The following is a 25521-nucleotide window of genomic DNA, read 5'->3' on the forward strand; positions in this document are numbered from 1 at the left end:
AGGGATCGGCAGAGGGTTTAAGAGGGTGCACAAGGGAGTGCTTTAGGGGGGGATGGGAAGACTCCAGTGGCAAATGAGTGGTTGCAGAAGTCAGCTAGGGCAGGAGCCAGGGTGTCAATGTGGTCCTTAATGGTTTTGGAGGAACAGGAGTGAACCTGTTTTGACAAGACTTTCATAGATCGGACTTGTCTAGAAATCACGTCAGCGGAGAACAGGGGAAAGGCAGAGAAGGAGGGAGGAGAGGTCAGAAGGGCCAGAGGAAGAGCAGAGAGTATAGGGAGGGAGGGGAGATGAGGAGAGGGAGGACAGGATGTCCTGAGTTTGAGAGGAGAAGCCAGCGCCGTGCACAGGGCCTGGGAAGGGACAGGAGAGGTAGCGACTGGCAGGATTGGCCAGTTCCTTGCAGATTTTAAAGAGTTTGGCCAAGTTGTTCAATGGCGCCGAGAAGCGGGCTTGGATATGAGCTCTCTTCTTGGTGAGGACAGAGAGCCGGTATTGCCATTGGAGCAGGCGGCAGGCCAGTTTGTCAGAGGATTTACGAGAAGCACGCCACTTCCTCTCGGCCACCTTGCACTTGCGTTTTAGGGTGACGAGGTCCGAGTCCTACCAGAGGTTAAACTTGGCTTTGGGCTTCAGGCGGATCCTCATGACAAGGGCAAGGATATCGAGAGCATCAGATATAGCAGAATGGAGCGTGGAGAGGACTGTGTCAGGGTGAGAGTCAGCCAAAGGGGAATGGGGGGGGGGGGTGAAAGTGGCGGCAAAAGCTTGGCCTGAGGTGGTAAACAAATGGTTTATTCAACTAAAAGTAGGCCCAGATAAATCTTGTGAAAGTAAGTACTATCACAGATCATATAAACACATTACAAAAACACAAAACTGTTTTAAAGATCACAGACCAAAGCATAGACCTTATTTAGAAAACTAACAGTCGCCTAGGTAAGTCAAACCTTTTCATACACATTCAGTATAGAACACTCCTATTCTTGGGGAGTAAAACCAAAAGTTCCTTTTTGATTACTTGCAGTAATAAAAGTAGTAGACCCTAGCAGTTTTCATGCTCAGAAACACTTGTGTGCGAGCGCGATATAAATTAAATCCCAATTCAATACCATGACGCTCAGCAAGAAATCAATTAGTACACCAACTGGACAATAAACTTGTCTGAATAGTGGAACACTTCTTATTCTAGGGGAGTTTGACCTTGGGGAGTAATATACAATTGCACTCACTTCTCAGCTCAGGGGAACACAGTCTAAGAACATTAGTTGAGAATTGCACCATGCATACCAAGGTCAGGTACACCTAAACAATGCTTCAATGCTTCAAAAATGGCACACCGCTATTCCAGGCAGGTAAAAACTATATACTTTTAAAAGGACCCATAAGACCTAAGGCGTATTCTGGACAGGTTAATAGCAAGTCAGTGGAAGAAAGACTCAATTGGGGACACGCCTACCTTTTTATCCTAAGAGGAATAGTACAATGGAACCAACCACATTACTTTTGGGAAGAGGGGGACCCAATTCACAGGTGAGTAAATTAACCTTATATCTACTTTCTGTTAGAATGGCGAGAGTTTCTAAGGAAAGTAAAACTTTGAGTACACTTACTCAGAATGGCACACAGCTATTCCAGGTAGCTGCCATTCTGAGTAAGTGTACTCAAAGTTTTACTGTACTATTCCTCTTAGGATAAAAAGTAAATATACACACTTTTTAGAATGGCAAAACATATCTAAGGAAAGTAATATCTTAACATATGCTTTTACAAGTGGCAGAACACTTTCAAGCTAAGTAACCGTTCACTCTCAAGCTACAGTTACCAACTAACTCTTGTACAAGTAAATAAACTTTTCAACATTGGTTTTACTTTTCAAGGCAGATCCATTAAAAGTATCCAGCCCTTCCCAATTCTATGACGCGAGTTCTTTCAGAGGCAGCAGAGCAGAAGAGGGACCATTGTGGTCTAGGAGCCAGCTGTAGGCAGTGTGAGAAAAGGCTCTGTTTGCAGTCAAAGTCAAGTTCCAGGGGAAGACTGTTCAAACAAGTAAGTATTCTACTTTAATCGAGGGTTCAGGGACTTCAGAGAAGACACTTTAGGAGGATTCCACAGGGCCCTCGGTGAACTGGACATGAGGACTCCCAATCACAAGGAAATGCCCCAAAGCCAGACAGGAATCCTAAGAGACTTAAGATAAGTAATACGCAAGCCAACACAGTACCTCAGCACAGAAAAAGAGTTTGCAGCAGGACGATTTCAGGATCTGCAAGATCGACACAGAAGGCTCCAGGCAAGAGTTTCTTTGTGGCTGGATGCATCTCTGTGGAGCCAGACTGAATATCACTGGTTCGATTCTCGTCGTATGCAAGGTCCAGCTCTCTGGTGAGGGGACTTTTCGGACTCGATTCAGGTCCAGTAGGATGCCCACAAAGTTTCAGCAAGATTCAGAATTCAAAACACTGTGCACCGCACAATGGCTTGAGGTCCCAGGGTATTGGGGGGGGGGGGGGGGGAGGGGCAGGGGGGGGAATTGCAGGACATGGGATGGCTCAAAATGCAGGTCTTCTTGAGTCTAGTGGGTCTCACCAGGCTCTTGGGTCAGGGTCGTCCATTTTGGGATCCCCAGGGAGATTGAAAGGAAGGGTAACAGTAGGATCCGGTTACACAGCAGGCTCTCCAGTTGCTGGAAATCATCTTGGCTGCATTTTCTTCATCATCCTCTTGGGCTCCAGTGGTAGACTACCTCTTCGGCTTCCAGGATCAGACTGTTATGCAGGAATCCAGCCAATCAAACAGCTATGCAACATTCAAACTTGGAGGTTTGGCAGTTCTTTCAGGACAGCCAGCCTCCCACGTTGAAATGGATTCTCGCAGTCAGGCTGGAAGGCAAAGGGCTGCAGTTTTGGACTCCTCCCTCGCTTCCTGACTTCACAGACACTCAGGAGCCCGGGCGGAGAAGTCACAGGATTCCCACCAAAGCCAAAATTGACACAAAGTATTTTCCCGCCCTGGAGGTCAGGGGCAGGAACAAGAAAGGACAAGGAACACAAATTGTGAAAAAAGGAATGCAGGGGCAATTTTGGTAAAATGAGCACCCATGGGTGCCTCTAACAGGGCTGATCCTTTGTACCCTTGGGAACTGTAGTTCTCACAAGGTCAGCCAGAGAAAGTTAAAAGAAGAGCCACAGGGGTAACCCAGCAACAATAGGCAGTATGTGCCAAAAGTTGTCAAAGAAGATACAAATAGAAAGATACTATGGAGAGTCTTAGAAATGACATCCATAAAAAGAGTAAAAGATTCTTTGATTGTGGAAAAAGACACCCATTCACGAAGATAAGAAAAAATAATCCACCAATAAAGCAAAAGGTTCTGGGTTTTATACAGCTCAGGAAGATGTATTATTGCTATGAACATCTTACTTAACAACTGGTGGAGTGAGTTAGCCAAGGAGAGCGCTGGTTAGTCCACTGGGTGATCTAGGGACACTTCCGAAGGCTCAGCCGGCACAGATCCTCGAGCAGGAGTCAGGACAGGTTGCTGAGGGGGCTGGAGGCCAGAGGTTAATGCACCAACCAGGGCCTTGGGCGGGGGGGGGCGGGGATGGGTTAATCAGTAGTGCAGGGCTTCACTGGGACTTGGCTGGAGGAAATGCTTGTCAGGTGTAACTGCTGACCTCGGGTCTTCAGAAGGCTGCACTTCTTCGTAGGGGTCTTGGTTCCAACGATGATCTGCCAAATGGCTGCAGTAGTCCTTTTATCCAGAATCTGGACTGAAGTCTTCCTTGAGGCCAGCAAGGGTAAGGCTCTGCACTATTCAAACGGGCAGGGGTTGTCCAATCATGGACAGCTTCTGGCCAACACATCTGCCCAGCAACAGACACCTCACCTGGATGTGGCACTAGGTCGGATAGACCCAGCCGTCGCACACACCCCCAAACACAGATCACCACTTTGCCTCGGAAAAGGCTCTCCATATTTGGCAATTACAGCCCAATAAGCAGGAAGGCCAAAGGATAGGCGAAAATCTCATGGCATGGAAAGTATAGGTTATTCTACATGGCATTATGCAGTCAAATGGAACCATCCTTGAATAAAAAGTTAAAAACAATGGCAAAATATCCTCTGATGCCAACCCATCCTGTACACATTGTCATTGTAACCATAAAGTTACAAAAGAAAGTTATAAGGACACAAAGTAGCCATACCATACTTCACTTTAAGGTGATTTGCGCAGTTAAAAAGTAACAAGAATTACAGTAAGGGACACAGGGTCTCTACAGAACTGATCGTCTTAGCTGACTGATCAATTTCTCCCAAGAGTGAGCAAAAACCAAGGGAAGAAAAGCAGAGGGCTTTACTTAACTCTAATAAGTCTAGGCGGGAAGCAGACAATATCAAAGCGATAAGGCCCCATAGAAATCTATGGGAGGAAAGCAGCAAAACAAATCCTTCCCAACCGTTTCCTAGCTTGGCAGGTTTGGAAATTCATAAGAATATGAAAACAAGAATACTAGAGAACATTTTGTGTTGAATTTGTTATGCATGATTCAGTAATTATTGAAAATGACAAAAAATAAATAAATGCGAACTGTTACACACTTATTGCCCCATGCACCAAAACTGATTTGTTGCTCACAATATAATCCAAGTCTTTTCCCAAAAACTGATCTGGTTTACTGACCGAAGGAAGATAGCTGGGTAATTGACCAGGAGATGTGGAATTGCCTGCAGACGTAGAGGACAACTGGTCACTCTGTGCTGAAGCAGCTTCTGTAGGCGGCACTACCAGAGCCTTTGGGGAATCTATATTTGTGGGTCTCCTGGGGAGATATAAAACAAATTCCAGAAGATATGAGAATGCCACATTACAGTGCCCCCCTATTGCAAATATTACTTTTAACAAACCCAATGAGAATAGGAAAAGCAGGCTTAACGATTGCAAATCAGACAGCGAGAAACTCGGTACCTTGACAACATGTGTTACTGCTGCCTGGAAAGCACAGATGTAAAAGTGAGTATATAATCAAGTCAAGGAAAAAATTAGAGCAACTAGGTTACATTACAAGCAATGACGCCACCTCCAAGTGACATGACCTCTGAGGTACAGTTACACAAAAACTCAAAAGCTGAAAGTAAATGGGGTTACCACTAGAAAAATGTTAGGGTTGGCAACTCAATAAGAATATCAAAACAGCATAACCTTTCCATCACAAAATTCATTAATAGAAAGAATCTAAGGAGAAAAAAATATAGTTCTAGACATTTTGAATTTTCAAGTGGTGCTAGGTACATGATGCACCTTTTTCATTTTAAAGCATGATTGGACCCAGCATACATGGGAAAATGGTGATGGTTCCAGACGGCAAGAAGACTCTCTGTGAAAGTTGAATGGCAACCTAAACTCGTAGAGGACAGTGGAAGATTGTTAGGGAGATTTTTCATTTTTATGCCATTTCCCCCCCTTACCTGCGAGACAACCCCCACCCCCCCAGCACCTTTTGCTGGACAGCTGGACCTTTTTCTCGTATTCCTTGCTGGGTAAGATTTTCATATTTAAGATAAATCTTCCTGACCTGTGCCAATACCAAAAATGTTTTCTTGGACTATTTTTCCATGGTTGGGGACAGTTTTTCTGAAGTCCAACTAAGGGCTTCATTAAACCATATCAGAGGGAGTACAAAATTCCACTCTTACTAGAAGGCTGTACCACCTGAGAACATTTGGTAGCGTAGACCGAGCAGCCGGCTTATCTTAGAGGTAGGGGCGTAGCTTGGTACAAAGAAAATGCACAATCCCCGCCTGCTGTTCCAGCCACCCAAAGCCCTTCCCTGGGTGGTGCTTTCATTCCCCTACCCTTTTTTTTCTAATGTGGGGCGGCAACAGGAAGACTATTGCCTCCCCACCCCTCCAAAACACACGATTCCCCTTCCCACCCGCCCACTTACCTGCGGGACAGGAGCTTTGCGCTCCGGGCATCGAGGTCCGCCAGTCTGACTGCCAACATTGAAATAGAAAAGGGACTAGGTCCCTTTTCGGATGATGGTGGCCATTTTGGACCCTGCGTCACTGCACTGAAGGTGCTTTGTGTCACAATGTAAAGATGATGCCTATGGAGTTTGTCCACAGTCAAAAGAAACACAGAGGCCAAATCACAGAAAAATACATGAGTGGGAAAAAGGTTCTCACTCTCTCCAGGTTAGAAATAAAAAGTCCTTAAATCCAGCAAAAGAGCTGGGGGTCTCTAAAGTAGAAGGAATTAGCATATTTCTGAGCATTCTCCCTAACACTCCCTTGAAGCAGGACTATCCAAGCCTGAGCCAACTCAGAGTGCTGACCCCAGAAGCAAGGCGCCCATAAGGTGCCCAAGAACTGCGGTGGTGCTATTTGCAAGTAGCTAAAACGGCGAAGTGGCGCCGGTCTGGAGTGTGCCCATTGATGCCGCTGACCTTCAAACTACGGTCCAGTAGTCCCCAGACATCTTCCGTCTTGTCCCCACGACTGAGGGCCAGGATCAACAGGATCTGCAGGACTACAACAGGACAGAAGCCATCTGAAAGCTTTTCTTCAGACTCAAGGTACTGTGTAACTAGGGGTACTTGCCTCTTGTGTGTAGCTGTAGCTTGCTTGCTCTCACTGAGAGTTGCATTTGCTGCCCTTTGCAGAGTTGCTTGAATCTTTGCTCTTACAAGCCTCCCAGTTTATGGCACGAAAGTGATTCTTTTTACAACAAAACTGTTTAACATTGTGCAAGACGTTTGTGCCATCTTCAAGAAGTGCCTCAGCTCCCCTAGACTTTGCTCAATTGACATTGGCTGTCCCGGCTCCGTGAAGACTCTTCTTACACTCTGAATTTGTATTTATCTGTCCCTCAAAATGTCAAACATAAGTTACTTGTACAGCTGGGAAACGGTTAACCTATATTTCATTGGGGGGGATTGAAAGGTGCTTACCTGTTTGGATAAGCTTGTTAATCTTAGTTTCCTTCCATTACCCATCCCTTTTTCCACAAATTTAGTATTGCATTAAGTATTACAGTGATATATCAATGTCCACAGTGTCCTACCAATTGAAGTCATCTCAGGGTGTAGGAAGTGTGTGTGAAACATCCAAAAAGGGCATCTACTTACTTACTGAAAGTGTATTTTTGAAGTCTTATTACTGCACACTGTCCTTTCTAAAGAAGGCCCATTTTAAAACGGATTGTTAAATTAATAAATACATTTTAATAGGAAACCTGGGAGTACAAGTGTTATTTGAATACCCATCACTATGAATCTCTATGTTGCACCTCTACAGCTCACATTGACCTCTCTTGAGAGAAGCGTGGCTGCTCACTCTACCAACTTGGGTAGTACAGGCCTATACCAAAGGTTGCGTTACCTATTGCCAAGAGGACAAGGCTGGTGTAGTCTCCCACAGGGTTACTACATCCAATCTTGCCTAACATGTACTACCGCTAGCCTGAGGTATAAAAATGACAGTTTTAAGAACACGTCCACTGCCACCAGCCATAACTAGGAGGTTGTCTATGTGACTGAAAAGTGACAGGAGCAGAGAGAAGGGGGATACTAGCTATCCCCTTGGCACTCTACATAAGGTACTAACTATCTCTCTTTCCTTAAGAACGGTAGTTAATTTAGGATAAAGAAAAAGAATCTCAAAGGAGGACCCCAAGGGTCCCCAGCAACACTGCCCATAAGGAGCTGTGTGCTGTAACCGTAAAATACAGATGCCTTTAAGTGTTATAGAGGAAAATAGACTCCATAGGACAGATAAAATACAAAGAATAGAGTCCCAAAAGACAGAACCCATAAGAATGAATGAGTGGAAAAAGGCTTCACTCATTCAGGATCTCAGAAAAAGGTCTAAAAGTCACTCTCGTGTGTTCTGACAGGATTTGGATTATGTGCTTCCTTTATTTTAGGCGTCCGACAAACTCCATAGGCATCTACTTTTTGTATGGTGACACACAGCACCTTCAGTGCAGTGTCACAGAGAAATCCTTTAGATTTCTCTTAAGGTTTAAATACCTTCTCTTGGGGGAACTACGGTTGCCAAGAATAGTAAAGTGAAATTGATTTTACTTACCTTTTCTCTTTGTAGGTCCAGCACACACCGTCTTACGTGGATTGCTGGGGGAGGGGGTGGGGAGGTACTTACTAGCCCCTTTTTGTACCTAGTCATATACAAAATGTTATGTTACCCTCACTACTTTAAATGGCTGGTGGCAGTGGCTTTGGTTTCCTACCATTGTGCTTTTCGACCACAGGCTGAATCTTCAGCTGCATTATAGCACCCATGGGTGACCATTTTGTCAAAATAGCCATGGTCGTCTTTTTTTGCCATTTTCTGTTTGCGAGGTCTTTCTTGGGTTTCACTCTGCGCGCCAAGCCAGGTTTGAGCCCTTTGTATGTTTTGCCTTTGGCAGGCTTCAGTACTGAAACCCGACTCTGGCTCCAGTGTGTCTGGAAGGGCAGGAAGTAAGGGAGGTTCCCAAAACTCTTTGTCCTTAGGAATACCTGAATGCATCCAGTCCCAATTGGCAGACTGGCTGTCCTTGTAGGACAGCCACCCTGTTTGGGTGACAGCTAGGCTGTGCATGAATGGGAGAAACCTGCTTAAAAAAGGACAGGGTTTAAGACAGTCGACCACTGGGAAGAACAACCCAACGAAGAAACCTTAACAAAGCTTGCTGCATCCTTCTGGACCTTTGAATTGCCCGGTGTGCCCTGCTGCTGTGCTGAAACTTTTTCTGATCGACAAGAGAAGCTCCGGAAGGGACGACTTCTTCCCTTGTGTTATTGGGATCAACGTACCCTGAGATGAACTCCCCTGGACCGCCTTCCCCGACTGGCTGTACATCTTTGCTGCTACAGGAACCAAGTGCTAGGGGTCGAGAAAATCTTAGTCGAGTGCAACGTCTTCAATCCGGCAAGAAGCTTCAGGAGTCTCCCCAGGACCCTCCAGAAGCAGGACGACCAGAGCTCAAGTCCCCTCACCAGAGTGCTCAAGGAGTGACGGAAGCCCAACCAGTGTCCAAGGTGGTGCTGTTTACCGAGCGCTAGAAAAGCGAAGTGCCGCTGATCTGAAAAGAGCCCGTAGTTGCCGCTGACCTGCAAATTGCTGCCACAGGAGTCCGCCAGTCATCCTCCCTCTTGTCCCCACGACTGAGGCCCAGGAACCCTGGACATGCATCAATGCAACCAGACAGAAGCCAGCTGGAACACTCTTCTAACCAAAGGTACTGTTCTGACTTGGGGTACTTATCTCAGTGTCTTTAGCTTTGTTCTTCTCAGTTGACACTTGCAGAAGCTACTTGGCTAGAGTTGATTTCAGCTCTACCCTTCACAAGTGTAAAATCTTGTGACCCTATCGTGACGTTTCTACAACAAACTCTATAACTTTGTGCAAGACTTTGCTATCTAAGAAGTGCGTCAGCTCCATGGACATTGTTCAATTTGACATCGTCTGTCCTGGCTGCCTGCAGACTCTTCTAGTCCATTTGAATTAATTTACTCTCCCTCAGAGGTGACAACTTGTTTTTTTTAAACTATTATTGCTGGGAAAGGTTTTTGTCTAGACTTCATTGGAAGAGTTAAGTGCTCACATGCTCGGAGATCCAGTTTAACGTCCTTCCTTATCTTAACCTTTCAACCAACCTCGGAATCTACAAATACCATTGCTGTCCGAGTGAGTGAAGTCACCTCAAGATGTGGGAAGTGTGTAAAAAGCATCTCTAAAAAATATCTACTAGCTTTGTGTTGATTCTGGAAAAGTATATTTGATTGTTACATACATTGCCCTTTTTAAAGAATGCTTATTTAAAAACTACTGTTGATTATTTATAACTACAAACCTTGAGTTTAAGTGTTACTTGGCTACTTGCATTTGTGGATTTAGTTGCTACAGCTCTACAGTTCACATTTGCTCCTTGTTAGGCAAGATTGTATGCAGTACCCTTAGGGTGCACTACAACAACCCTGACCTCCTGGCAGTAGTAACCCAACCTTTGGCACAAGTCTGTACTACACAGGTTGGTAGTGTGGACGAGTAAACCGGTTTATCGCAAGAGGGGTCAATGTGAGCTGTAGGGGAGTTACACAGAGGTTCACAGTGACAAGTATTCAAGCAGACACATACACACAGGGTTTCTTGATAAAAAAAAAATATTTACCAGTCAGTTTATATAAGCCTTCTTCAGAAGGGAGCACTGTAAAACACCACACAAATATACTTCAGAATTATACCCATTTGAGATGAAATACAGCAGAGCTCTACACCCACAGGTGACTTCAATTGCTAGGGTGCTGTTGACATTAATGTATTACTTTTGGCATTCAGATTTAGTTAAGAGCAAGCAAAAAAAGGGGAAAAGACTATTAGAGCAAACAAGATACCACAAATATTTCTCAAGCAGGCAAATACTTTCAGATCCCCCCAATAAGAGTCATTCAGTTAAAACAGGCTAAGCCAAAGTCAATAGGCAAGAGTCTATAGGGGCTGAAGCACTTCTTTGACGGCAAGTAGAAAAGTCCTTGCACTAGGTTTCATAGGTCTTTGGAGAAAAATATGAATCAATGTAGGACCACAAGCTGTTGGACTTGTGAGTAGTAGAAGATGCAAGCAACTGTATAGCAAGAGAGCAAGAGGTAAGTTCTTAGACTTTGGACAGTACCTTTAAAATGAAGAAAAGATGCAGCAGATGACTCCTATTCCTGTGCAGCTCTGCATCTCACTGTTCCTGGGCCTCAGTCGTGGGGACAAGAGGGAGGACGTTTGACTCCTGCACTGCACTGGGACGGTCAAAACTTGCAACTGGCAAACTTCACTTTCAGTGGCTGTTCAGTGTTTCAGTTCCACGCGTCTACCGCAATTAGCAACACTGCGGTTCCTGGCTGTCGAGATGGACTTTCCTTGCTTCTGGGGTACCGCACTGGGTTGAGGGGGCTCAGGCATGGTCAGTCCTGCTTCCTGGGAGTCCGCAGGATCTTCCTGGAGCTCTTGGCCAACTTAAAAGCAACTCACACAAACTGGTGTTCCTCTCCCTGGCTCTACGGTTTCCAGTAGCAACTCTGTGGAAATTCAACCAGCTCTGAGATGGATGTCCAGGTGGCTTACTTTGGAGTGGATTGGTCCCACCAACTCAAAGGGAGAAGTCGTCCTTGCCGGGGCTTCTCCGTCGATGCGAACTTGGCATTTTGGCACTGCAGCAGGGCTTCACCGGGCAAACCAATGGCCCAGGAGTTGCAACAGGCGTCCTCTTCAAGTTCTTCTTCGGTTCCTTTGTCCAATGGTTGACTCTGCCTTCCAAGCCAAAAGACTCTCCTTTTATACAGTTCTCTCCCTTTCATTCCAGCCTAGCTGTCAATCATCCAGCAGGGTGGCTGGCCTTGCCGAACAGTCAGCCAATCGTCACAGAGTGCATTTGGGTCTCCTAGGAGACTAAACACAGGGAGTTCCCGGCACCTCTCCCACTTCCTGTCTACCGCAGACACCATGGAGCCAGAGGCTAGATTCACTCGTGAATCCCGCCAAAGGCAAAACGAACAAAGGGACAAAACCTGGTTTGGCGCGCAGAGTAAATCTCAAGAAGGACCTTTCCACAAAGAAATGGTGAAAAAAGACTGGGCCATTTTGACAAAAATGGCACCCTTGGGTGCTTTACTTCAGCTGCGAACGCAGCCCATGGTAAATGCACACCACGGTAGTTAAAACGAAACCACTGCCCCCAGCCATTCAGTGAAGACAGGGTAACAAAAATGTTACATGAGAAATTAGACAAAAGGGGGTACTAGGTAACCCCTCCAGAACTAAGATAGTGTGTGCTGGGTCTAGATAGTTACAAATGTAAGTAAAGTCAATTTCACTTTACTGTTCTGGGAAACAGTTTATCCCAGAGAAGGTATTTAAACCTTGGGGAAATCTAAGAGACTTCACTTGTTGCTGCACTAAAGGTACTCTGTAAAAGTTGATGCCTATGGGGTTTGTCAGACTCCACAACCAAAATAAACAGAGTACAGAAATCACATTAAAATACCAGTGTGAAAAAGGGTCTTACTCTCTACAGGTTTAAAAAAAAAAAAAAATCAAGTCCTCAAAATCCAGCAAAGTTGCTGGGGGTCTCTACGGAAGAGGGACTTGGCTGAGAATTCTCCTTAACACCCTTCTTGAGCCAAGCCTGGCGGCTCAGTCACACTAACAACTTGTGTAGTACAGGCCTATACCAAAAGGTACACCTAATACCAAGTGATTCCTTACAAACGGTGTGTAAGACTTTTGTGCTAGCTAAAGAAGGGCCTCAAGCTCCATAGACATTGTTCAAATTGACTTTGGCTGTCCAGGCTCCCTGCAGACTCTTCTGACCCATTAACTTTGATTCAAACTGTCCCTCATAGGTGGTGCATAAGTTTACCATAGGCATTGCTGGGAAAGATCTAACCTAGACTTCACTGGATATGCGCACCCCCTCCCCCCCCCCCCGAGCTTCCTCAACGGATACGAAGAAGCAGCACTGGGCGCCAACAGGCACGCCGAAGACTTAGATGGTGCCTGTAGAACCTCCCGGTCCGGCACCCTCCCCGCATCTGTCTTTTCAGCATTCGTTCTGGGCATCCACTGGTTAGGCAAGATTGTATGTAGTAACCCTGTGGGAGACTTGTCCTCTTGGCAATAGGTAACCCAACCTTTGGTATAGGCCTGTACTACACAAGTTGGTAGTGTGACTGAGAAGCCAGGCCTATCTCAAGAGGGGTCAATGTGAGCTATAGGGTTGCAACATAGAGTTTCACAGTGACAGGTATTCAAATAACACTTCTACTCAAGGTTCCTTGATAAAGTAATTATTATTTTAACAGTCAGTTTTAAAATAAGCCTTCTAAAGAAGGGAGCAATATGAAACACATAAAATACACTTCAAAAACACTCCTTCAGTTCAATAAAGTAAGTAGGTACCTTTTTGGATGGCACACAGATATTCCTACACCCTGAGGTGACTTAATAGTCAGGACACTGTGGACATTAATATATCACTTGTCACACTTAAATGGTAATACTGACGTGGCAAAAATGAAAAGGTTAGGGAAGGAAACAATGTTTAACACATTCCTCAAACAGGTAAGCACTTTAGAATCCCCCAATTCAATGTAGGTTAACCCTTTACCAGCTATACAAGTAAGGTATGTACGACATTTTGGAGGGACAGTTCAAGAAGTCAGAGGGTAAGAAGAGTCTTCAGGGAGCCAGGACACCCAAAGCCAATTGATCAAAGTCTAGGGGAGCTGAGGCACTTCTTGAAGATTAGCACAAAGGTTTTGCACAATGTTAAAGAGTTTTGTTGTAAAAGAAATCACTGTTGGGCCACAAGCTGGGAGGCTTGCGGAGGGCAGAGCTGCAAGCAACTCTGCAAAGGGCAGCCAATGCAAGTTTGAACTGAGAGCAAGCAAGCTACACACAACTTGAGGTAAGTACCCCTTAGTTCACAGTACCTCAAGTCTAAAGAAAAGGTTCCAGCTGGCTTCTGTTCCTGCAGATCCTGTTGCACTTTGAGTGGTTAAGGTTGGTAGTAGTGCCTTTGTGTTAGGCATATTTGCTATTTTTCTGTCCTCGTGGGTTTGTCGCTCGTGTTCTGTTCCGCCTAGCATTGCCTCTTTTTTTGTTGTAGGAGTTTCCCTTAGTCGTTTCTAGGTGCTGTCTGTGCCGATTGTTTCAGAGGTGTTGAGCCAGGTTTTTAGAAGTTTTCTAAATTTTAGGTGGTCTTTGGTGTTTCTCATTTCTTTTGGGAGGTTGTTCAAAGTTTTTGCAGCTAGGTGGGAGAAAGAGGAGCCACTAGTTTTTTCCTGGCGTATGGTTTTGGTTCCAGGTAGATTTCATTGCTTGATCTGAGTCGTCTCGTTGGCTTGTAGATTGTGATTTTCTTTTGTAGGAATTCTGCTCTCTGTCCGTCGATTGCTTTGTGTGTTTTGCACATTGTTTGAACGTGATACGATGTTTGATTGCAAGTCAATGTAGCATTTTTAGCTCTGGGGTGATGTAGTTTCTTCTGGATAGTTTGAGAAGGAGTCTAGCTGCTGCATTTTGGATGCGTTGCAATTTCTTCAGGTGGTGTTCTGGCATCCCGAGGTAGAGGCTGTTTGTGTAGTCCATTCTTGATATGATGGTGACGATTGTCAGTGTTTTGTGGGCGAAGGAGAGGAAAGGTCGGATTCTTCTTGTTGAGTGCAGGAGGAAGTAGCATTTCTTAATTATCGCATTTACTTGTGGTTCGAAGGTTAGAGCGTTGTCCATTAGGACTCCCAGGTTTTTTAATACCTTAGATGGTGTGGGTGCGGATCCCAATTATGTCGGCCAGGGACTGTAGGCTTTGTTCTCTTGGTTTTTGGATATAATCATGATTTTTGTCTTTCCTGGGTTGATTTTTAAGTTGTTGGCGTTCATCCAGTCATAGATTTATTTTAGACATTCTACTAGGGTTGAGTGGTCGGCTTGTGCATCTTCGATTTTGTAGACAATTTGAGTGCCCTCTGCGTAGTTGTAGCATGTAATGTTGTACTTTAAAATCCTGATTAACGGAGTCTGGTAGATGTTGAAGTACATCGGTGATAGTGAGGATCCTTGTGGTACGTCACAGTCATTAACTTGTGGAGTGGATTTGAAGGGTTTTATCCATACGGCATCTGTTCTGTTTGCTAGGAATTATTTATTTCAGAGTATTGCCATGTCCGTTGAGGTGGCTCAGGCTTGGTAAGTCCTGCTTAGAGGGAGTCTGGAGGATCTTCCTGGAGCTCTGGGTCCGGCTTAAAGGCAATGCACTCGATTCTGGTGTTCCTGTCCCCTGGCACTCGGTTCCTGCAGCATCAATGAAGTACAGCCAGCAGAGAGGGGTTCAGTCGAGTTAGTCTTAGTGCTCATTGGTCCCACCAACCCAAGGGGAGAAGTTGTCCTTGCTGGGTTTCTCTAGTCCATTAGACTTACCCTTGAGGGAGATCGGGAAGGAGTGAAGGAGGACTCTGGTGATAGACCTGAGACCTTGATGCCAGGAGCCAGAACGAAGAGCGCTCCCCTGAGAGTAAACGGGATAAACAAACGGTAGGAGAATCAACTGGCCAAGTGCTGGAGTCAAAAGCCGCCACTGGACTTGTTGCAACCCGGGTCCCCTCAAGATTCAAATCTGCCCACACCTAGCAGCATTATGGCCTCCGACAAGGAAGAACTCCTGAACTGCCTGAAAGGCACGGAGGTGAGGATGACGGGCAGTCTAGGCCCAAATGAGGGCAACTGAAGGAGGAACTAAAAGCCTCCCTGCAGGAGATCCATAGAGAGGTAAACATGCTAGGAGACAGAGTGGACACAGTGGAGAACAGCCTCTCCAATGTCGCGGAGGAAGCAAAGCAGAACAGCATCCTGTTAGACCAAGTAGCTAGGGCTACCAGCAATCTTGAACTGCAGGTCGAAGACCATGAAAATAGATCACGAAGGTCCAACATAATTAAAGGTCTGCCAGAGACTGTTGGACAGGGACCTGAGAGTGTTGGACAGGGACCTTCGTCACACGATGCAGCAAACCTTCAGCAACATGCTTCCCGACACCATGGCTGAAACAATAGGATTCGACAGGATACACCGGGTCGGCGCCAAGAGAAATCAGCCAGGCGCAAGGCCTAGGGATGTGTTGGTCACCCTCACTTCCTACGGAATGAAGGAGAGCATACTAAGAGCAGCCAGAGCCCTCACGGACCGGACGGTGAACGGTATCCATATCCAGCTGTTTCAAGACTTGGCGCTCACAAATCTACACAACATAAGGCTTATGCGACAGGTGACGAAGGCCCTACAAGAGAAGCACGCACCCTATAGCTGGGCGTACCACTTTGGCCTGTCATTCAGTTGGGAAGGTAAACTGAGACGGATTAGCACATGCGAGGAGGGCCTATCACTGCTAAACATTGAGGACCACCAAAATAAGGGGAGATCCGGACCTACGCAGGATGTCCAACCCACGGCAGCTAATCTGTGGGAATGGTCCACGGAATGGAGAGGTAGACCCAGAAGAGACTTAACGGAATGGTCCATACAAAAAGCCAAGCGTAACGGAACTGGCAAGGGCGAGTCAAGTTACTCCCCACAGTGACACGTAAGCAGGCAAGCTACGGACAATGGCCTGCAAGCAAATCTAAAATCTGGCCTGTGCAGAGGCAGGCAAAGTCACATCTTGGAATCTACTTTAGGCTATGCAAGCAACCTGGTATACAGGTATTGTGGGCCGTTTCGTGACCCAACAGCCGAGGCCAACATCGGGGGGGATTCTCAGGAACCCCGGTCATACATGTCTCAAGGGGGATGTTGAAAGGTGGGGAGGGATTGCGGGAGGTGAAGGGGTTCGGAGGGGGGTGGGAAAGGGGGAAAGAGTAAAAGGGAACGATCCAGAGTGCAGGAAGGGAAAGGGAGAACAGGGGGTCAGGGGGATGGGAGCCGTGTTAGGCAAGATCACACAGTAGAGGTCCAGCTATCCCTACACACATTGAAATGGTGAACATGACCATAGTGTCCCTAAACACACAGGGGCTGAATTCGACCATGAAACGCTGGCCAATCTTGGACAGGCTAAGGGCTATGCAAACGACAATAGGGATCCTTCAGGAAACCCACATCCTCCCTAAAGACGAGAAGAGGATGGCCCATCGGCCTATCCCCCAGCAATACTACGCAACCAGTGGGGAGAAAAAGCGGGGAGTGGCCATTCTAATTAGTAGAAAATTGGGGTTTTAAAGGTTACAGCTACGCAGGGACCTAGCGGGGAGATACTGTGGGCTTAAAAGGCACGTTAGAGGGGAGCACTTACACATTAATTGCCCGATACGCCCCCAACGAAAAGCAAGACATTTATCTCGGGGATAGTGGAAAAGTTTGGCGGCTGGTGCGAGGGTCAACTGATTGTGGGTGGGGACTTTAACTGTTTTATGGACCCAACATTCGACAAAACACTGCCACCCATGATAGCCGATCAAAGGACTAGGCAAGCATTGGGAAGACTCTTTCAGGAGCTGGGGGTAATAGAAACATGGCGGTTTTTCCAGGGGGAAAATAGAGAATACACTCATTATTCAGCCGTCCATCTGGGCTATTCGAGAATAGATATGATCCTGGCCTCAGCTACACTGGTCCCCCAGGTGACAAAAGTAGAGATAGGAGTGGAATATCTTTCTGATCATGCACCTGTGATGGTTGGTATAGAGTTGGGGGGAGTAGCGGGGTCGGCAGAAGCCCACTTGGAGATTAAATGAGCTGGTCTTAAGAGACACGGCACTCAGGGCACATATGGAGAGTACTATAAATAACTTTTTTGGAGAGAATGATAATGGGAAGACAGACTGGGGGGTAATCTGTGATGCAGGGAAGGCAATAGTCCAGGGAGAGTTCATCTCACAAGCAACGGCATATTACAGAGAAAGAGCCCTTATAACGCAAAGGTTAGAAAAGGAAGTAAAAAGCTGAAACCCAACATAAAAACCGACAATCAAGGAAATCCCTGCGGGAGATTAGAAAGCGAAAGGCACAGCTCGAGAACCACACAGCAGATCGGATCGCCCCGACACTGTTGAAGAAACAATCCTACTAAATCCACGGGGGTAAAGCAAACAGGTTCCTGGCCGCGAAATCGAAGAAATTAAAATCCTGCAACTACATAGCACAACTAAAAGACAAATGAGGGACCCCCCACACACGGCAGAGAAAGAGAAATTGGGAATAATGGTGCAATTCCACGAGGAACTACTACACAGAGAAGATCTCAACCCAGAACAGCAGAGTTCCTATATGCGGTCCACCGCAGATCACGGAACAAGACAGACAGTCCCTTGGGGGGCCTGATCTCAGCGCAGGAGGTCAGTGAAGTGATCTCAGCATTGCCAGCAAACAAGGCCCCGGGTCCAGATGGCCTTGCAAATGGCTACTACAAAACCTTCTGCACACAACTGCTGGCCCAGCTGACGCGCCTCTTCAATGCAATCAGGGAAGGGGGTTCGGTCACGGCCGACATGGGGAGATCAAGGACCATACTGACCCTGAAAACGGGGGAAGGACCCTCTAGAATGCTCAAGGTACTGCCCCATCGCATTGTTAAACATAGATGTGAAGATCTATGCAAAAATTCTTGCGACTAGGCTGATTAAAGTCCTCCAGAGTATCATACATGACTACCAAGCAGGGTTCATCATGGAAATGCACACACATGACAATGTGATGCGGGCAATAGATAGACATGGGAATGCGCTCACAACAAGAGTTCGCAGTGGCTGCACTGGACGCCAGACGGGCTTTCGAAAGTCTGCATTGGAAATACCCGAGGTTGGTACCAGAGGTTCGGATGCGGCCAGGAATTCACCACGATGGTGCTTGCCAACTTCCAGATCCCGTCATCGAGCTTCATAGTTAATGGTCGGAGCTCAGAAGACAACAAAATAAGGCGTGGCACGAGACAGGGCTGTCCTCCTTTCCCCCTTGATCTTTGCGATGGCAATGGAACCGCTCGCAATCAAAGTAAGACGGGAGCCGGAGATCAAGGGGGGGTAACATGTGGTCAGGAGGCCCATAAAAATCACAATATATGTGGATGACATTATGCTCTTCATGGGGGATTCGAAAGACCTCATGCCCAAAGCTATGATGAAGCTGCAGGAATTCGAAAAGGTGTCGGGGTTCTCTATTAACTTCTCCAAGTCTAAAGCAATGTACACCAGAGAGAAGGGAAGTGGTCGAGACCCTGGAGAAAGCATTCCCTATAATCTGGGAAGGGGAGTCTCTAGAGTACCTGGGGGTACGTCTAACCAAAAATCTAGCCAATCTGTACAAGACAAGACGAATATGGTACCCCTCTGCAAACAACTGCAAGAGGACATGCACAGATGGAAAACCCAGGAAATGCCCTGGTTCGCCTGAATTGTGGCGGTAAAGATGATCATCCTCCCCCCCGACTTCTCTATGTAGTGAGCTTGCTGCCAGTAGCTATCCCACATACCAGGACCAAAGAACTCCAAAGGCAATATTCAACTTCATATGGCAAGGCAAGAGGCCAAGGGTGCAGAAACTTTTTCCGATACGTCCCCCACTCCTGGGAGGACTGGGTGTCCCGGAGGTTGGCAGATAATGGCAGCGCACATGACGCCAATGATGAGATGGGCGAGACAAGAGGACTCTAAAGGTTGGTGCCGGATAGAACAGTCAGCCACGACAATCCCAACACTGCTGGGGCTAAAAGCAGAGGCCCAGGAGAAAGAGGGTCCCCTATTGGAAGCAACCAGGATGTCCCCACAAAGTTGGAACAAGGCTCTGTGTTGGAAATGCATTAGCTGTGGGATGGGTCCACTTACCCCACTAATGCACAACCTTGATTTCACACCGGGACTCCAGCGGCAATTCTGGGAAGGATGGCCGGGAGTAGAATCTCTGACTCTAAAAGTCAGGTACAGCGAAGGATCCCCCGGCTCTTCACAGACTGCCAACAGATGTTCGGAATTGGGGAAAAGGAGCGATTATATACAACTCAGACATTGGTTTACACAAACAGTGAAAAAAACAGGCCCAATGCCATTGGTGGATTTGGAGCCAACTATGCAGGAGTGTCTGAAGACGAAAGGGGTGGCCAGGCTCTACAGATTGGTCTCGAATGCGCAACTACAGGACAACCTCCCGTACAAAGCAAACTTGGAAAAGGACACGGGGGAATCAATAACTGATGAGGAATGGAGTCAGATATGGACAAGGGCTCATGGCACGTCCAAGTGCAGCACGATCAAAAAAATCAGTGTACAAGTTGTGCTATAGGTGGTACATGTCCCCCTATCACCTACACAAAATCAATAAGTTACCCCCCCCCCTACATGCTGGAGGAACTGCGGGGGGAGGTGGGGGGGAAAGGGAGGGAGACTTGTACCATATGTGGTGGACAAGTCCCAAAGCAGGGCTATATTGGAAAGAAGTACTAGGACATAAAAAAGACATTGTGGGTGTGGAGCTTCCGATGTCCCCATAGACAATATTGCTGGGGGCACCACTGGAAGGCACTTATGCAATGTCGGGGCCCAGAGCCGCCTTAATCACCCACCTTCTACCGGCAGCAAGAATGACCCTGGCGCAGAGATGGAAGGGTTTATCGGGGCCATCGACTGCCTGGTCGTGTGTCAAAATCTGGGGGGGTGATAGCGATGTAAAAGATGTGCGCTCTCCGCACAGGGAACTACTTGAAGTTCTTGACAATCTGGACCCCCTTTCATGAACTGGTGAGAGATGGGGAAGCCAAATTCTTCAAACCACGTCTACTCAAGAATACGCATGTCATCTGAGGATCAAACTTCGGTAAAACTTGGCTCAACCATCCTGGAAAGGACTCGATAATACCTGGAAACTCTGGATTGCATAAGTTGGGGTTACAGAAAGGGGGAGGTGGTGGGGGGGGCAAAGGGGTTTTTGTGGGGGATTACTGAAAACAGTCGGAGGCAATGGTGTGGTCATCAAACGGGACTATGGGGGTGAAATCTGACATATGTTCTATATATGGTTTGTTACTACACTGATGTATGTTGTAAGGGCGTCAGCCTTCGATCAACAAATAACATTCTTTAAAAAAATGTTTTTTTAAAAAACTATACAAAAAAAAAAAGAAATCGGAGCTTCAGCATTGCAAACCGTCCAGGAGGTTACAGTAAGCTTCTTCAGTTCCTTCGTCCAGTGGTCGACTGCCTTCCCTTCAAAAGACCTCGCCTTTTATACAAGTTGTTCCCATTCATTCACAGCCTAGCTGTTACTCACACAGCAGGGTGGTTGTCCTCCAAAGACGAACAGCCAGCCAATCACCTTTGGGTGCATTCCTGTAACCAAGGAGACTAAGCACAGGGTGTTTCGGGAACCCCCTTCGCTTCCTGCCGTGCCAGCCACGCTGGAGCCAGAGACAGGCTTCAGCAGTGAACTCTGCCAAAGACAAAGCAAACAAAGGGACCAAACCTGGTTTGGCGCGCGGATTAAATGTCAAGAAGGACCTTTCCAACAAGAAATGTCGAAAAAAGAAGACCGGGCCATTTTGACAAAATCGGCACCCATGGGTGCTATACTGCAGCTGCGAACGCAGCCTGCGGCAAAAAGACACAATGGTAGGAAAAAGTAAACCACTGCCACCAGTCATTAATTGTAGAAAGGGTAACAAAAATGTTACATGAGAAGGTAAACAAAGGTGATACTAAGTAACCCCTCCAGCACTCCAAGTAAGATAGTGTGTGCTGGGTCTACAAAGAAAAACATCTAAGTAAAGTCAATGTCACTTTACTACTCTTGGAAACAGTAGTTATCCAAGATAAGGCATTTAAACCTTGGCAGAAATCCAAAGGATTTCTCTGTGGCACTGCACTGAGGGTGCTGTGTGTCACAATGTAAAAGGTAGATGCCTATGGAGTTTGTCAGACTCCCAAAACCAAAAGAAAAACAGAGTTCAAATTAAAAAAAAAAAAATACATGAGAGAGTGGGGAAAAAGGTCTCACTCTCTCCAGGATAAAAATGTAAAGTCCTAAAGTTCAGTAAAAGAGTTGGGGGTCTCTAAGGTACAATGGAATTAGCACATTTCTGAGAATTCTCCCTAACAAGAAACAATCTCAAAAGAGAACCCAAGGGTTTGTAGCAACACTGCCGCTATGGAGCTGTGTGCTGCAAAAGTTAAAACACTGATGCGAGATATGGCATAAAGTACACTCCATAGCGAAGTAAAACGCAGAACAGAGTTCCAAAAGTCAGAGCAAATACGAAAAAGTCTCCACTCTTTCAGGATAGAAAGAAAACAGGTAGCTCCAGCAAAACGTGCTGGGCGTCTCACAAGGAGAGGGGATGAAGCATAAAAATGATAACTCTCCCTAATGCTCTCACCAGAGGTTGGTGCAAAAAGCTCCCCCAACAGGAAGGCATTAGATTAGGACGCACTATGGGAAAAGGATTGATGAACAAGAACAGGAAAAGCAACATTTTCAGTAGGCTCAATCAAAACTGTCACAGACAAAGACTTTCTACTTAGCCTAGCGAATGAGCAGTTGGAACAAGCTCAAGAGTCTGCTAAGAGAAAGGTAAGCAGTTAGTCAAGTAGAGGCAGTTGCACTTTGTTGCCTGAGCGCACGGGTGAATGGCCATAATTATTTAGGGGTGAAATCAGCTGGCACTCTTGGACCATAACCTGTATAATAGGGTAGGAACATTCCCCTCACTTTTTAATTATGTAATGTTCTGGGGTTGGTGCCTTAAGGATATACATTGCCCATACTTGGTCAGTTTATTTGCACATAAACTCCCTAAATAAACTTACCTTCCAAAAATGATGGGAAAAAACGAGACTTCTTCACCACCCTTCTTTTCTTCTGTTGCTATAGCAGATTCCAGTGAGAGGCAAATGCGGCGGCCCTGTTCAATAGAAGGATTATAAAGTATTAATAACACACATGACCATTTGCAAAACGTTAATATAGATATTCGAGAAGATTACCTCATTTGCATGGTCCAAATAAGCTTGTACATTCTTATTCAGGGATTTGACCTTTTCTTCCTTTACAACATAGGAGTTTCCACATTTTTCAATGACTCTAATCAAGTTCGCAGTCGTGTGTATTTTTGCTCCTATAATTAATAACCAAGTCAGGAAAAAAGTTATGTTAAGAATAATAGACTCTGCATATTTTAATGTTAAGATGTAAAGTAACATGCATAAGACTATTACAACTATTGGAGAAGTTTTTCTTAAGTCCAACTAAGGGCTTCATAAAATCATAAGAGGCAGTACAAAACATCACTCTTAGTATAAGGCTGTACCATCTGGTAGCGTAGAAAGAGCAGCCAGGTATATCCTAGGAGGGAGAGAGGGCTTAGCTTGGTACAAAGAAATGGTCCAAAGAAACACCAACACTATGTATTGTAAAAATAAAGGGTTTATTTAAATACAAGTAGGCCAAGATAAATCTTGGGTAAGGCAAGTACTATCAAATATCATATATAAACAATTACAAAAACCAACTCAATACTTAATGATATACAAACCAAAATATAACCTTATTTAGATTAAAATAAGCAGTCAAGGTGGGTCAAAACACATTCAGAATGGCATTAAGCTATTCTTGGGGAGTGAAACCACAATAATTAGACTTTTGGCATACCATACTTAATTAAGGGCAGCAGACCCTATTGATCAGAATATACAGTGTTATTCAGTTACAGAATCACTTAATTAGACCAACACCCTTACATGTCTAACTTGCAACATGGCGGGCTCCATGAAAAAACGCTAGCATGATCACCTCTCTGCGTTCTGATACTGCATCTTTGATGTTCGTCTCGACCCAATGTAACCTCGGTCGACATGCACTTAACCTCCTCCCCTCTTATGGTCTGAAATTACATGCATCTGTATGTTAGCAAGTCTGTATGTAAACTTCTATGTATAAGCTTTGGGCGCCCAGTTACCTCAGGGTTTGGTACGCGGAACAAATAAAGACACTAAACGTGTAACTTTCTTCTTTCAAGAATGGATACAGTTACACACCATTAGTACCCGGCGAGAGTCAAGCATAATCTAACAAGCATTCTGATTGGCTCTCGCCGGGTCCTTACCTGGCCGAGAATCCTTTGATTCTCGGCCGGGATTCCAGCCGCTGTGTCCTCAGCGGGGGGCGTGGCAGCCCCTCAGCCAATGAGGCCCGAAGTGGGGCCATCCCTGCTCCGAGCCGCCCCACGGCTGAGAGGCTGCCTTTGCCCCTGCCAGGGACTCTGTTAAGCTTTTTCTTTTTTTTTTCCCCCTTCCCTCCCTCCTCCCCACCCCACTTACCTTCTTGCTCCTGCATCCCTGCTGGGCGGCGATGGCAGGCTCCAGCAGTGTGGAGACTCGGAGAGGGCCATCCCCGCTCTGCGCCTCCACACGACTGGAGGCTTCCATAGTCCCCCGCCGGGGACGCAGGTATTGTAACGCTCACCTGATTCCCGTAGAGGCGCCGGTCTTGACTGGGCGTATACCGTATCTTCAAAGGTGATGTGTAACACACGGCTGGCTCTTTGGGCTGGACCTCTGTGCACTGTATGTCTGGCTCGAAGGGTAAGATGTCTTAGGTAAGTGAACGCCGTGCTCTCCATCTGCCTCGAGGCAGGGTGCTGTAACCAGTTTCTTCACTGGATAAGGGGAGCAGGCCTCTTGACTTCAGAGGACTGCTGTCCGTCGTTTACTGCACGAACGGTAAGTTTCGAGTAATTCTAATGTCTTTAAAGTCTTTAGTAATGATGTCTCTTGTTTTGCAGGGTTCCGGCGATGGCGGATGGCGGGCTGAAATGAGTTGAAGATGGAGCCCATGTAATGAATAGAAGCGCCTGGAAGCACGTAAGTAAGCGCTTGTTGCCTGCTTCACGATGCGCTCTGTCTTTTTATTTTGCAGGTACAAGTTCGGGGCGGCTGCAGGGTGCCGGAATACCCACTGGGTTAGATGTGGAAAGGAGTAATGGCACGTGAGTATTAAAGTTCCCCAATGTCTTTAAACACACCTTGTTTTGTCTTTCAGATGCGGGATGCAGCGCCGAAGGCCTCCGGAGCGTGCGAAGAGTTGGTAAGCTTTTGTCTTTCAGATGCCGGAATGCAGTGTGAAGACCTCCGGAGCGCACGAAGAGTAGGTAAGCCTTTGTCTTTCAGATGCCGGAATGCAGCGCGAGGCGTTGGTGACAGCCGATGGACCAGGCAAGTGAAGAGCTGTCACTGAAGACCGTAATGCTAACCTGTTCTTTCTCGTCTTTATAGGTGTTGCTGAAGACTGGATTCAGAATGGTAAGCCTTTTTCCTTAGGCCCAGGATCAGATGCAGAAGACACGATGAGCGTTCTGCTGCTGAGGATGCAGAATAACGCAAAGCAAGATTCATCCATCGGGTGTGGTTTAAATAGCCTCCTGTAGTGCTTAGGTGTCTCCTTCCACAGCCACGCCTAGGTAAGAAAAGAGTTCCTGCTTTCCAGAAGAGTTCCAGTGTTCTGAATCTAGGGAGTGGCTCCTGCCCCACCCAACAGGAAAAGTAGTTCCAAACAGAAGAGGATCAGAGACTCAACTGGCAGGCAAGTAAGCAGCATGGTCTGCTGCAGGTAAGTCCACCCAAGCATTATGAGCCCGGCGCTTCCAGCGCTGGGACTGGGCATATTTAAGAGCCTGGTGCCACTGGCGCCAGGACTGGGTCCAAAAGGTCCCAATTGGGACTGGTTGGCACTCGGAACCTGGGTTATGGATCTGCTTCCAAGGGAGTTGGGAAAACCCTGACCTTTTGGAAGCAGAGATCATGACAGGTATTTTCTTTCCCCTTCCCCTTCCTCACTCACAGCCCCACTTACCTTCTGCTTTTTTTTTTCGGGAGCGGACGCGCTGGGAACACTTCTGTTCCCAGCGCATCTTCTCCAGATGGCCGCCATGGAAAGGGAAAACGGACTCAGTTTTCCCTTTCACGGCAGCCATTTTCTTTGTCGTCTCATTTTTTT

The 25521-nt window shown here is 46.4% G+C and overlaps 1 protein-coding gene across 2 annotated transcripts in view; it reads right to left on the reverse strand.

The window, feature by feature from the left end:
* The window catches only part of PLK4 (polo like kinase 4), a 253654-nt gene that overhangs the window by 85379 nt on the left and 142754 nt on the right, over positions 1 to 25521 (reverse strand). For both annotated transcript variants that reach the window (XM_069631104.1, XM_069631103.1), the window contains exons 11-13: positions 22515 to 22645; positions 22338 to 22432; positions 4685 to 4823 (exon numbers count right to left, since the gene is read on the reverse strand). In XM_069631104.1, the coding sequence (XP_069487205.1) occupies positions 4685 to 4823; positions 22338 to 22432; positions 22515 to 22645 (365 nt within the window). The remainder of the gene's footprint in view (positions 1 to 4684; positions 4824 to 22337; positions 22433 to 22514; positions 22646 to 25521) is intronic.

This window comes from Ambystoma mexicanum, chromosome 6q (genome assembly GCF_040938575.1).
Source record: "Ambystoma mexicanum isolate Mex_15411 chromosome 6q, UKY_AmexF1_1, whole genome shotgun sequence".
Classification (NCBI taxonomy): Eukaryota; Metazoa; Chordata; class Amphibia; order Caudata; family Ambystomatidae; genus Ambystoma; species Ambystoma mexicanum.